The sequence below is a fragment of the Mustela putorius genome, unplaced genomic scaffold (assembly GCF_011764305.1).
Source record: "Mustela putorius furo isolate JIRA1106 unplaced genomic scaffold, ASM1176430v1.1 tig00000997_pilon_pilon_pilon, whole genome shotgun sequence".
NCBI classification, from domain to species: Eukaryota; Metazoa; Chordata; class Mammalia; order Carnivora; family Mustelidae; genus Mustela; species Mustela putorius.
In genome coordinates, this window is record NW_025421527.1 from 5,367,100 (window position 1) to 5,380,954 (window position 13,855).

Here is a 13,855-nt window from a genome sequence, read left to right on the forward strand (position 1 = left end):
TGTGTTTGTTTGTTTTTTTCTCTTAAGATTTTATTTACTGGGTCTCCTGGGTGGCTCACTTGGTTCGGCATTTGCCTTCAACTTGGGTCATGATCCTGGGGTCCTGGGACGGAACCCCCCCCAGTGGGCTCGCTACTCAGCAGAGAGCTTGCTTCTCCCTCTCCCTCTCCTCCTCCCTCTGCTTGTGTCTGCTCGCTCTCTCTCTAATAGATAAATGAAATCTTTACCAAAAAATACTTATTTGGGGCACCTGGGTGGCTCAGTGAGTTAAGCCTCTGCCTTCACCTCACCTCGGGTCCTGATCTTGGGGTCCTGGGATCGAGCCCCGCATCGGGCTCTCTGCTCGGCAGGGAGCCTGTTTCCTCCCCTCTCTCTGCCTGCCTCTCTGCCTGCTTGTGATTTCTCTGTGTCAAATAAATAAATAAAATCTTTAAAAAAAAAAAAAAGAATATGGGACCTGGGACTGAGCAAGACATTTGGACTACTGGGGAGGGCGCAGAGGTAACAGGACTGCAGGCAGGGGTGGGGAGCGGGTGGGGCCACCTCCTCTCTCTGCCACCCCCTGCACCTGGGCTGCCCTTACTGTCCGCTCAGGAGAGGCTGGGTTGTCGCCACCCCAAAGCCCCAGCCCTAAGTCTGTGCACGCTCCAGGCCCCAGCCCGTCTGCCCATCAGGGGCTCTCTGCCTACCTGTGGTCTCTGTCAAATAAATAAATAAATAAATAAAATCTTTAAAAGATATTTATGGGGGGGGGAGAACATGAGTGTGGGAGAGGGGCCGAGGCCCAGGGAGAAGCAGACTCCCCAATGTGGGGGCTCGCTCTTAGGATGCGGCCAGCAGGAGCCACAGGGGCGAGGAGGGGCCTCAGCTGGGACCCAGGCTGCCCACGCAGCTAGAGAACCCAGCTGGGATAGACTCCCAAGGGTGCACAGCTTGACAATAAGGCACGTCCTCCCTGGCAGGTTTTGGCACCTGTGGTCACCCCCTGCCCACCCCCACAACGGCGCCTGCACAACCCTGACCTCACCCAGCCCGGAGGGGCTGCGTGGCTGTTCCCCTGCCGTCTGGTGCCTTCTGCCTCCTCTCCTTTCCTGACAGGCACAGGGTGCTGGAGTCAGGTGAGCACCCCCTCCCGCCCCGTGCCAGCACACTCTCAGCCCTTGGGCCTTGAGGGTTTAAACGAATAAAACAAAATTACCAAGGATTATAAAGGAAATCAACTACATGGAAACACAGTTAGTAAAACATTTCCATTTTTTGGTCTAGTAACATAGATGCTTCTGGACTAAACATTAAAAACCGGGACGGTCTAACAATGAGGGTCCATCCAAAGTAGTGACGGGAACAAATGGTGGTTTGAGCTTCAAAAACTGTAATGCAGCCGGAAAGCGGCGGTGGTTTCTGCTGGTGACAGAGACACGGGTCCCCTGCTAACTGTTTTGGCTGGTCGCCCAAGTGCAGAAGAGAATGCTTCGTTCCGGTTACGAGTGGAAACAACGATGTGATCTTTTTCCCTGTCTGGGTTCGCAGCCTCCCTGAAGCCTGCAGACCCGGATCAAGACCCCGAGTGCGGAGTGGACGGGAAGCAAGGGGAAGCTGTCCGGAGGTGAGCGCCCCCGCTGGCCCACACTTAGGGCGGCCCTGAGAGACATGGGGTCCAACTCAAGTTTCTGCGGAGAAATGTGGGTCTCTCGGAGGGTCAGTGATTTGCCCAAAGGCAGCCAGGCCGGGCTCTAGCCCCGGGGCCTCCCTGCACTCAGAGCTGCCTCCTAAGGGAGACCGGGCCACAGAGGAAGTTACTCGCTCCATCCTCTGGCCCCCGAGTCCGACCCCACCACCCCTGCCCCCCTGACCTGTGGGTTTAACCAGAGTCCAGTCGGGCGATGGTCCCTGAAATGACACACAGTTCGTTATTTTTATCTCCAGTTTATTTTTTTTAGACTAAGAGCAGAGTATGAAAGTCACAGCCAAAGCACTTGAAAAAGGCCCGGAGGATGGGTAGGGCCACAGAGGGCGGGCAGGGCAAGGTCATGGGGTTTGGGTCCCGGCTCAGGGCTGGACGGGAGGGGGCGTTGTTGTCACACGGTCTCCAAAAGTGTCTGTGCGTTGCATAGGTCTTGTCTTCACAGAAGACACAAGAGGGGCCAGGGGGTCCCCCTGTGGGGGCCTAGCCTGGTGGGGAAGGGGTCTGAAGCTGGAAGGAGACGTCCAGGAAGGTCAGGGAGTTAAGGAGGGGGAGGGAGTCTGTCCGTCTGTACATTATATATAGAGATATAGCGTCTGTACATGCCTGCTGGAACCCCGGTGCCCACCCCGTGTCACCCTTGTCCACCGCCCCCCCCCCCCAGGGGTGTCTACTTGTAAACTTGGATTCAATCCAAACCCCAGTCCTGGGCGCGGGAGTGGGAGGAGGAGGACGTGCTTATTGCTGTAAACAGGGGAGCGGGGCAGTGGGCCACCCCCTCGCCCATCTAGTCCCCTCCCTGTGTTCCGCCCCTAGAAGAGAATGACGGGGGGTGCCTCCCACGCTGGGGTCTGCTCTCTCTGGGGCAAATTTGTCTCTGGTGGTGACAACAGGGGAGGGTACCAGGGGTCGGAGAAAGGTACCAGAGCCACAAGGCCACTCGGGACCCGTGGCTGTCCCTGCGTCTGGTCCACTACAGGGCCCTACGTGGGGAGAGAGGGGGCAGAGGGGGCGGGCCCAGATGTGTGGCGCAGACCGCACTGCCAGCCATCGGAGGAGGGGTCGAGGCCCCACAGCGAGGCTTCCCTGGGAGAGGCCCAAGTCTCCCTGCCCTTCCCCAGCCCCGCGTGTCCCCGCCAAGGGAGGGGGCAGAGCTAGGAAGCCAAGAGCGTCATGAGGAAGAAGGCGATGCCCACCGCCAGGGGCAGGTGCTCCCGCTTGGGGCTGGTCCCGCTGATGCTCTTCTCAAGCTTGGGCACCTGCGGACTCTCTCCCTCAAAGTCTTCTGTGGGCAGACGGACAGAGAGCGCGGTGAGGGCCGGGCTGCGCGCGCGGGCGGGGCACGCGGCGGCGGCGGCGGCGGCGGCGGCGGCGGCGGCGGCGGGGCGGAGCCGGGACGTGGCCACCCACGGGGCCGGGCGGGGCGAGCGGGCGGGGCGAGCGGGCGGGCTGCGCCCCGGGAAGGCATGCGGGGCGTGCAGGCACGGGGCTGCGGTCCCAGCAGCGGCCCCCAGAGGGCGCTGCGCAGACTCACCCAGCACGTTGATCCTCACATGGGGGCCCATGGTGAACGGGGGGAGGGTGGGGGCCGGCTTCTGCCCGGAGTGCGGTGCTGCGGGGCGCGGTGCGGGTGGGAGAGAGGAGGGGAGCGTCAGGGCCAGGACCCCCCCCACCCCGCCGCTACAGCTGGGGAGCGAGTCCCCGCTCGGGGGGGCCCCCCGCCCCGCCCCCGGGAGCCCGGGAGCCCCGAAGCGGGAGGCGAGGGCGCGCTGGCGGCCGGCGGCGGCACTCACTGGCGGCGCAGCAGACGAACACCTTCATCCTCAGGCACTTCCAGTGCGGGCCGTGCGCGGGCGTGGCTGCGGGCGAGACGGGGCCTCAGCTGCGTCCGCCGCGTCCCGCCCCTCCGCGCCGCCCCCTGCCCGGCTCCCGGGCCCGCGGACGCGAGTCGCGTGGCTACGCCGCCGGCCCGGGCAGCCCCCGCGGTCCCAGCCCTCGAGAAGCCCCGGCCCTGAGGTCTCAGTCCTGCGACGTCCCTCGGGGACGCGGTGACCCCGCGACCCAAACTTCGGGCCGCCCCCAACCCTCCCCGCGTCTCAGACGCCGCAGGAGCCGCAGCCTGCAGCCCGCCCGCCCCACGCGGCGTCCCGGGGTGTCTCGCGCCCCGCGACGCGGACCACGTGGCAGCCACGTGGCCCGCCCCGGCCCCTGCGGACCCCACGCCCTGGCCAGACGCTGACTCTCGCCTTTAGGCCACCCCACCGCCCCAAATCCCTGACACTCGCCGTCAGGCCCAGGCCCACCCCCCTAATCCCGGGCCCTGCCGACCGCCCCCCCACCCCCGGCCGGACTGACACTCGCCGTCAGGCCCACACCCCTACATACCTGGCCCCTGGGGACCTCATCCCAAGGCCCTCACGCACTTTTTCCCCGCCCTGCCCAGCCCAGCCCGGCGCCGCAAGCTCCCCGAGCCCCCGGCCCCGGGGCCCCACCCCCTGGGCATCTCCCAGACCCTTTCCTTACGCCCCTCCCCCGGACTCCACCCCTTGGTCGTCTCCCTGGTCCGCTCTCTAGGCTCCGCCCTTTGTCCCACCCCTCGGCCGCTCCCTAGGCTCCGCCCCTGGCCGTCTCCCAGGCCCTCTTTAGGCCCCGCCCCGGCCCACCCCGACACCCGCCGGACCCGCCCCCGGACCCGGACCCGCCCCCGGACCCGCCCCGGCCGTCACTCACAGATGTAGTAGTACTCCTGGCCGGCGTGGAACTCGTAGCCCAGCGAGAAGGCGCTGTAGCGCTGGAACTTCTCCGAGAACTTGATGGGGCTGTGCGGGGCGTGCGGGCGGTTGCACTCCCAGCGCTTGAAGCCTTGGCTGGCGTTGCAGGTGCGGTAGCCGGCGCGGCTCACCATGTACAGCACGTACTGCTCCGCCCCGCCCCCGGGGCCCGGGCCCGCCCCGGGGCCCACCCCCGAGCTGTTGTAGTGGGGGCAGTAAATATCCAGATAATCGTTCACGTTCACCTGCACCGTGTAGCCCTCTCGCCGCAGGCTGCGGGGGAGAGGAAGCGGGTCAGAGCGAAGAAACCCCACGCCAACCCCCGTCCCACGCCGCCGCTCGGCACAGCTTCCCTCGGGCCTTCGCAGCCTCTCGGCGTTTCTCCGGAGCCGCCTCTCTTCCCAGCGCCTGTCCCCGTCCCCGTCCCCGTCCCCAAGGCCCTAGCGCCACCAGGCCCACGGCAGCTGCCCACGCCCACGCCTCGTGCTGTCCTCCTCCCGGCGGCCGCCAGAGGGCAGCAACGGCGCAGGGAAGCCCGGCCTGCCTCCAACAGCGAAGGGGGGACGTGCGCTTTGGTTGCCACAGAAACGGCGCAGGCCCCAGCGACTCCCAGACCCCGGCCCGGATTTCCTCCGCCCATCCCCCACAATCCTCCACTGCGGGGGGGGGGGAGTGGTCGGGGACTGGAAGGGAAGGGGGGAGTGGGAGGGATCCCTTCCCAGAGATGCGCACCTCTCCCGCATGCTTCCCTGCCGTGGCCAGCGCACCCCCGAGGCCAGTCGGCCAGGACCTGACCTCACAGACGCAGGTGTGGACGCTTCGCGCATATCCACGCCTAAGTGCCGTGGCGCGCACACAGACACGCGCACCGTCCGCGCGGGAGGCACACACCTGGGGGAGCCAGGCTGCCTGTGTGTTGGACTCGCACGCAGGACTGGTTGACCTCAGACATCTCAAGCTCTCTTCCTGCGCCCACCCTCCCCACCCCTGCGCCCCCCCAGACACACACACACACACACACACACACACACACACACGCGAGGCGCACATGCCCTCTCTGCGCTATTCCTGGCAATCAAGGTCCCCAGTAACTGAGACAACAGAGCTGGGAGCAGGGGCTCAACAGCAAGCCCCAGCGGTAGCATGCCCACCGGCCCAAACTTCCATCTCCCCACACCGTCCTCCTCAACCACTGGCCCTGAGTGGTGCTCGGCGGAGAAGTGGGCAGAGTGCCCGGGCAAGATGGCTGAGCCCCCTACTTCCTTGATTCTTCTATGGGGACACAGGAGCAGACGCTGGGTCCCACCTAATCCCCACCTGCCTTGCCAGCCGTCATCAAAGTGTTGGTCTTAATGCCCTGGGTGGGGGTGCGGGGATGGGAAAAACATCCGAGTGGAGAAAGAAACTCAAGAGAAGTAGGGGGAAGTTTCCCCAAATTTCTTTAGGGTAGGAATCCACACATCCCTCCAGGGAGAGGAGAACATGGTGGACACAGAGGGCCCGGAGCACTTGGCAGCCTGTCATACCACAGGGGTCTCTCAGTCCTGGGAACTCCCTGAGGGGAGGGACTGGCTCCTCCGGTCACCAAGCACCTCCCAGTTCCACAAATAGTCATTAGATCCATTAGAGAAACAAGCTTGAGGCCTCTGAATCGGGCGGAGCTTTGAGGGTCCCTCCCCACCCAACCAGACTTGCTGGGCCTGGCCTGTGCCACCCCCTCCCCAAGCGCTCCCTTCCAAGCCTGGCAGGGAGCAGAGAGATGAGAGCTGGTGCCTGGGCACCTCAGTGGGAATGGGCACAGCCTTCTTGAGTCATCAGGAATGCCACCAGTCCCACCTGGTTCCCACGGGAGTGATGGGTCACTTAGGCCCCTCCCTGGCCCTGGCACTCAGGTGGGCAGGAGTCTCGGCCTGGGGCACTGGGAGCAGGAAAACGGGTTAGACCAGGCCGAGTTCCTGGCGCCACCTGGGTTTGCCTCTCTATCCCCAGCTTCCAAGTCTACTGTTCCTCCCCCATAGGCTTTGAGGAGGGGACCACCAGTGATAGGGGGCTGGGCCCAAAGCCGCAGCCCAGCCACCCTGGGACTTCTGTCCTTGAGCCTCACCTAGGTTTCCAGCCCTGCTGTGAAAGGACCCTTCCCTGGGACCCTGCCCATCTCCCCCTAGAACACAGCCTATCCCAGGAAGGAGTAAACCAAAGCCAGGGTCACTGGGACAGGTGACCTCAGTTTCCTCGACAGGGCGGAGACTGGCCTTACAGAGAGGCCTGTGGGTGAGCCCCAGTGAAGAGAAGCCATCTTCTACCTCTCCCTGGGCTGGGTGGCAGGAGGAGTCCCTGAAATGCCCCCCAAGCTGGGCGGGTGGGAGGAAGTACGGCTTGTGGCATGGCTGTGGGCAACTGGAGTCTGGCGGGCAGGGGCACTGGGTGTCCCCAGTCACAACTCCTGGGAGACCCCAGTGAGGTGTCTCCTAGGCTCGGGCACTGTCAATGAATCTGTCATCCTCCCCGAACCAGCAGTGCCACTAGGCCACGCAATGGCCTGTGGCTCACTCCCCCTCTAGGGCTGCAGCTCCCGATCTGCGGGGGGGGGTGTGGGAGGCACCTGGGGGCTGGGGTGTGCCTGCCCCTCCGAACGGTTCTCTATTCTTCCTCCTCTCCTGGCCTCCACGTCTCTCGCAGAAAGGCAAGTGTTGACACACCCCACCAGGAGGGGGTGCACCCTCACCCCGTTATTTCGTCTCTTGGGCTCTCACCGCCTCCGGGGCGCATTCCGACCCTTCTCCGTCACTCCTTCAGTGCCCCGCCGGCTTGCGCCTGGGGGGGTGGGCGGCGGGGGAGCAGGGAAGGAGCAAACCTCTCCCCGCGGGGCAATTAGGGGCAGGTAAACAGGGTGCCTAACAAGACCAGGGAGTAGAGAAGGCATCCCGAGGGGCCCCGAACTTGCTTAATCCCTGCCCCCACCCCTAGAAGCCGGGATGCGGAGGAGCGAAGGCAAGACACCGACCCGGGCTCCCTCCCCTCTGGCGCGCGGCCCCGAGGCGGCGCGCCGCTCGCTCCAGCAGGCGAGGCCGGACCTCGTGCGCGCGGCGTGGGGCCCGCGCGCCCGGCTGGCGGTGGGTGGGTGGCGGGAACGTTCGCGGAGCGGCGCGTGCACGCGGACACCCCCGCACCTCTCGGGGCGCTCCCGGCGCCCCGCCCCGCTGGGTCTCGCCGGCCCCGGCCCGGGCCCGGGCTTCTCCCGCCGGCGTCGCGTGGGGGAGAGGCAGCGCGCCCCACGTCCCCGCCCCCTCCCTGCGACAGCGGCGGGCGGCGGCGGAGGTTTATTGATCTGCAGCGGCGGCGAGGAGCGAGAGACCCGCCGAGAGCGAGCCACGAGCGGAGTGAGAGCAGGCGCGCGCGGCCAGAGGGGAGGCTACCAGACCCGGGTCCCCGAGAGGGGACAGGGCGAGACAGCGAAAGAGGGGGGCCCCGAATCGGAGAGAGAGAGGACCGGAATGGGAACGGAGGGAGGCGGGGAGAGAGGGAGAGAGGAGGGGGCCGAGCGCGGGGGCCCCCAGACAGCGGAGCCGAGCCGGCTGTCGGGGGCGGGCAAGGGGGTGCGGGCAGAGCCTCGGCGGCTGGGAGGACGCGCGCAGGGAAAGACCAGCGGGACCTAGTACAGCCTCAATAAACCTTTGCTGAATGAACGCGTGAAAGAGCGAGACCAGCCGCAGAAACGTCTCCGAGAGACAGAGGTAGGGAGCCGGCTGGAGAAGATGCCGCCGACGCTCCCCGAGTTAGGGGTGAATAACAGCGCCTTGCTCCCTTCTGCAAAGCAAGGAAGCACAGGGCCGGGGGGCATGCGTGTGGCCATCAGCCGGTCCTCCCAGCCCCACCCCCAATTCAATTCCGGGCTCAGGGGACCCCTCCGTCGACCTCCCATTTTCCTCCTTTCCTCCAGGATGGTACCCCCCATCCCTAGTCCGGCCAGGTTGGGAACTGGTCTCTCCAATTACAGCGGATCAGACGGAGGGCCCGAGTGGGGGGGGGGGACGCGGGGCGAGATCACGACCACTGTGCGGGGCACTGCCCCCAGGTCTGTCAAAGGAGGCCTCTGCACGTGTCCCACCAGCACCCTCCCACGTGACCCCGGGAGGCGGGGTCGCAAGACCCTCTCCACGTGACCCCAAGGGGCAGAGACCCTCAGCACGTGACAGGGGGTGGGAGCCCGGCGCCCGGCTCACGTGACGGGGGGAGGGGGCGCGGGAGCCTGTGGCTCGGCCCGGCCCCGCCCCCAGCTCCCTGGCCCTCTCCACTCCCGGCTCCGGAGCACGTCGCTCTCACGATTTATGGGGCCGCGGCTGCCGCAGTGAGGGAGCCGGGGAGCCCGGGCGCAGCGGCAACAAAGGCCGAGGAAGCGAGGCGGGGGCGGCGGCGTCCTCCCAGCCGGGTGCGCGCCCCCTCCCACCTCTGCCGGTCCAGACCTGCGGGGGAGCGGGGAAGACAGAAAGGAGGCTCCCGGAACCGGGCTCCGCCACCCCCTCCCAGGGCTTTCACCTGAGCCCAGGTGTATGCGGGGGAGGGGAACCTGATCAACAACATCCCCCCCACCCTCAGGCCGTTCCCGCATACCCCCGGCTCCGGCGTCCCCTAAGAACGCGGGGTTGCCCAGAGGGTGGTGGGAACCTGGGACCCCTCACCTGCGTACTCTCCACTCCCCGCCAGACTCTAGCGGGGAGGGGGGAGGCGGACGTGTGAGTCTGGGGGAGGGGGACGAGCTAGATAGAACGGGGAGTCAGCCCCCAGCACCCCCCGGAGTTCTTCGAGTCCCGCTCCCGGGGTGGGGGGAGGGGCCTCATCCCCACCCCCGAGGTTTCCATGGGAAGCGAGAGGGGGGCGTCGTTGGCTCATCCCCACCCCCAGTCTGACACTCAGGCGCGAGCAGGGAGAGAGGGGGAGGCGCGGAGCCCCAAACAACAAAGAGCGGAGCGGCGAGCGGCAGCCCCTCCCCCGGGAGGCTGGGGGTCGCGGCCGCCCGGCCCTCCCGGCCCCCTCCCCTGGGGCCTCTCCAGTTGCTCCCGAGTCGCCCCCCAGGGTGGGGAGCCAGAGGCAGTGCCGCCGCCGCCGCCGCCTGGGCAGGTGTGACAGTGACCCCCGCGTCCCTAGGGATGCCCCCAACACACAGACACACACGGAGGCACGGCGGGGAGAAGACAAGGGCAGCGAGGACTGAGCAGATTGAGGACCCGGCCCCGCAGCCGGCACCCAGCCGCCGCGCCACACACCCCGGGAAACCACACGGCCGCCCTGACACCCGCCCAGACCGCGGCGGCGCCGGCAGCCACCCCAGCCCAGACGCGGCCGGCCACGCGGACAGCGACCGCAGCCCCCTCCCCGCCCCGCCGCCCGCTCCCACCCCCAGACGATCGCCGACGCAGACACACAAATCACACACTCAGACACACACGCACACTGACAGCCGCGCACGCCCGCTCACACTTGGAGCCACACGCCGTCCCCAGGCCGGGCGTGTGTGTGCGTGTGTGACACGCCGACATCTGCCTGCCTCTCTCCGGTTCGCCGGTGGCCCACGTTCCCATCCCCGCCTAGCAGCGCCTCCAGGACCCCAGCCGCGGCGACCCAGCCCCGGCTCACCCGCGCCTGGCGTTTCCCCACAACCAGGGCAGGCCATTCGGCTACGTTCTGAGGAGGCGCCGGGCCGGACTCCCTGCCCTGCCCCGGACCCCACTTTTAAAAGCGGGAGTCCTAGACAGAACCCCTCGAAAGCCTCAGCGCTGAAAACAGGTCATCCCTGGCCGCCCCCCCCCCCGTGCGATGGCCCAGCACGGCTGAAGGGGGCGAAGATGGGGGACTGTGGAGGGGCGCTCGGCCAGCGGCGGGCGCGGAGAGAGGGCAAGGCGGCGTGCGGTGTCCCCGAGCAGCCTCCTCCGCACGGCCCAAGTCCTCCTTCCGAGACCTCAACAGCCCCTTTCAGACCACCCCCCCGCGAGTTTCACAGCCGCCCACAGAGTGTGCCCCTCTTCCTCGTTCCCAGCCCCCAGCCGTGCCTCCCAGGACCCCCACCCCCGGTGCCCTCAGGACTTCCCGGGCCCACCGGCTCCCCCCCTCGCAGACGCGGGACGCTCTGGGCTCCCCGGGCCCCGACTCACTGCTGGTTGGAGCTGTTCCAGTATACCGCATGCCGGTTTCCCAGCGCCCCCCCGGGCCCCTGGGCCAGCAGCGGCAGCAGCGGCACGGGCACGAGCAGCAGCAGCAGCAGCAGCGGAGCCGCCGCCATCCCCGGAGCCGCCGCCGCCGCCGCCCCCCCGACTGAGCCCCGCGCTCCCGGCTTCTCGCCTCCCAGCTCCCTGCTGCCGCCGCCGCCGCCGCCCGCCGCCGGCCCCCAAGCCTTAGGCCACGCCCCCAGCCCTTCCCTCCGCCCTCTGGGCGCGCCCCCGAAGCCCCGCCCCAGGCGCGCTCCCGCCTGACCCGGCCCCGCCCCGCTCGGACCCGGAGCGCGCGGCGTTGGGGAGATGGGGACCGCGCTGCCCCGTCGGGAACGACCGGCGCGCGCCTCCTCGCTCCCTCTTAGGTTTACTTTTTGCGCGGGTCTCCGGCCTTCTGCTGCCCAGTCTCGAGCTCCCTGGAGAAGGACTAGGGGGGCCCAGACCAGGGTCTCCATCTTCTGGGAGCACATCCACCCGGGGGATGGGGCGAGGGAGATTCGGAAAGGAGCTGGGGGTCCAGGACAGCTTCCATAAGTAGAACTAGGCCCCTTCCCACCCCTTCCTTCTGAGCAGTCCGCCCTCCGCTGGGTCCATGGCCTTCTTCCCGAGTGAAGGAGGAGGCCGCTGCGCGGCAGGGCGGAGAGGCCGCAGTGGGCACCAGGGGCATGAAAGCCACGACCTGAAGCCCCCAGCGCCACACGAAGCTTGTTTGTCTTGGAGGAGGGAGAGGGGCTTGGGCCTTAGAATGTCCCTAGTGCGTGTTCTGGAAGGGCCTAGAGGGGCGTCCCTCAGCTTGCTTGCCGCCGGCCGCTCTCACTGACATTGTCCCCACAGTGACGCCCAAGCACAGACGTCGCACACACACATTCTCCAGAACAGAGAGACACAGCCCTGGACACGGACGTTTACACACACGCATGCCCTAGCCGACACTCACACCACCAGAGATCCGCAGACACACGGACCGTGGGAGCGCACCCCAGACCGTGCCCAGGCAGGGATGTGCGCACAGGCCCACGGGCCCCCAGAAAGCCACAGCTCCTTGCTCTCCTCAGGTCCCTTCTTTGCCCAGGAAGTAAACGTTGAGGGAAAGGGTCTGGGATCCAGACATAGGGGGTGCCCAGCCGTCATCTCTTCTCTCTTGGAGAGGCTCGGACGGGAGTGACCGGGTCTCAGACCAGGTTCCCACAGTCCACACCTCAGCGACCTGCGCCCAGGGAGACTGTTGTGATGCTCTTTTCTCCTTTACTTCAGGAGGGAAGGCAGGCAGATCCCCTCCATCTGCTGGTTCTTGGCGGGGCAGGGGTCCCCACACAAGTCAGCCTCAGGGGCTGCGGTGGGGGTGGGGGGACAGTGCCATCCGGCACGGGCCTCGTGCCCAGCTTCTGCCAGGCAAAAGCAGTCTCCATCCTCCCGCAGCTCCCCTCCACCCCAGGAGATCTCCTCTCCCTTCTCGGGAGCCAGAAAATAAATTGGGCCCCTTGGGGTGGGAATGGGGGACTTTGCAAACAGCTCTCTCTTTCCCCAGACTCTGCACCCCCAGGGAGATTTGTTTCTCCCGAATGATGCTAACATGCTCTACTCCAGGTACCCCAGGCCCCAGCCTCCTCCTCCGCCCCCCACGCTCCCTGCGGGGCCAAGGGAGGCTTCTCTTTGTAGGGCCCACAGTGGGCAGAGGGCTGCCCATTTATGTATGGATGGAAGCTTGCTGGTTTGGTCTAGGAGTTCAGATTTCATTTTATTTATTTTTTTAAGATTTTATTTATTTATTTGACAGAGATCACAAGGAGGCAGAGCAGCAAGCAGAGAGAGAGGGGGAAGCAGGCTCCCCGCTAAGTAGAGAGCCAGATGCGGGGCTCGATCCCAGGACCCTGAGATCATGACCTGAGCCAAAGGCAAAGGCTCAACCCACTGAGCCAGCCAGGCGCCCGCAGATTTCATTTTAGAAGCCTTAAATCCCTCTTTGTAGAATCTGGGCCCCACTTATGGATGTGACTGTTTTTCGAGATCAGACGAGATCAGGCGCGTTCAGGGTGGTATGGCCGTAGACTGTGAGTGTTTTTCTACAGCACTCAGATACTCTTGTCTAGAAACAAGAATTCCCATACCCACTCCCCATAACTGACCCTTTCTCCTTAGACTCTGGAGCCCTTTCCCTAGGATTTAAGCAGGTCTGTTGGGTTTTTAAGCTCTGAGACACTCTCTATAGAGCCCAGGGCCTGTCCATGGGATCTGGTGCTCTATGCGGACCTCTGGCCAAATCAGTCTCTGACTGATGTGGGCTTTTGTGTGTTGTTTTAGGATAAGTACTCTCTATGTGGACCCAGTCTTTGGGGTGCTTCTCTTTGTAAGTAGTGCCTCCGTGCTGTTTCCTTCAGCAGGAGGTGGCCCTGTGTGTCTCCCTACCTTGGTGAAGGAGTTTGAGATAATGGCGCCTTTACCTGCTCCGCGGGTGACTCCTTTGTGCCACACACAAGTTGCTTGACTAAGTAGGGTGACATGGGGTATGGCCTTCCAGTCCAGCTGTGGTGCACAGGCCTGCCTGGAGGCCTCTCTGGGGACTGGGTCTCTGGGGGTATGATCACGGCCATTGTCTGCACACCTGGGATCTGATCTGAAGCCTAGGCCTCTTTTTGTGGCATCTGGGTCCTCAGTGGGTTCTAGGCCTCTGTGTAGAACTGTCACTCAACTTTTTCTCAACGGTGACCCACAGTTAGATGTTTGTTTATTTGTTCATATGTATTTATTTTTTTTAAATATTTTATTTGTTTAATTCACAGGCAGAGGTCACAAGCAGGCAGAGAGACGGGGGGGGGGCAGGAAGCAGTCTCCCTGCTGAGCAGAGAGCCCGATGAGGGGCTTGATCCCAGGACCCTGAGACCATGACCTGAGCCGAAGGCAGACGCTTAAGGACTCAGCCATCTAGGTGCCCAAGATGTATATATATTTTAAAAAGGTTTATTTATTCCTTCCATGAGAGAGTGAGAACAAGCACGAGTGGAGGAGGTGAAAGAGAGAATCTCCAGCAGAGACCCCGACGCGGGGCTCGATCCCACAACCCTGAGGTCATGACCTGAGCTGAAAGCAAGAGTCAGACCCTGGGGGGCTCCATCGGTTGGGCATCAGCTTCTCTCTCCCTCTGCATGCCGCTCCCCCTTTGTGTGCCTCTCTCTGTGTGAAATAAATAAATAAAA

At 65.1% G+C, this 13,855-nt stretch overlaps 1 protein-coding gene across 1 annotated transcript; it reads right to left on the reverse strand.

The window, feature by feature from the left end:
• Positions 1-1,910: 1,910 nt before the first annotated feature.
• On the reverse strand, positions 1,911-10,805 carry EFNA3 (ephrin A3). The gene is made up of 5 exons (XM_045086828.1): positions 10,605-10,805; positions 4,415-4,728; positions 3,478-3,543; positions 3,219-3,296; positions 1,911-2,969 (listed from the first exon to the last, which is right to left on the reverse strand). Exons 1-5 carry the CDS (start codon positions 10,730-10,732, stop codon positions 2,839-2,841), a joined length of 717 nt encoding a protein of 238 aa, XP_044942763.1. The 5' UTR covers positions 10,733-10,805; the 3' UTR covers positions 1,911-2,838.
• Between the last annotated feature and the right edge of the window lie 3,050 nt (positions 10,806-13,855).

Excerpts from the sequence above, each read along its gene's own strand:
- EFNA3 (XM_045086828.1), bottom strand. The coding sequence starts at position 10,732 with ATGGCGGCGGCTCCGCTGCTGCTGCTGCTGCTGCTCGTGCCCGTGCCG. Across the intron at positions 3,544-4,414 it reads CCAGGAGTACTACTACATCT|CCACGCCCGCGCACGGCCCG; the intron begins GTGAGTGACGGC and ends TCTCGCCCGCAG. Across the intron at positions 2,970-3,218 it reads TGTGAGGATCAACGTGCTGG|AAGACTTTGAGGGAGAGAGT; the intron begins GTGAGTCTGCGC and ends GTCTGCCCACAG.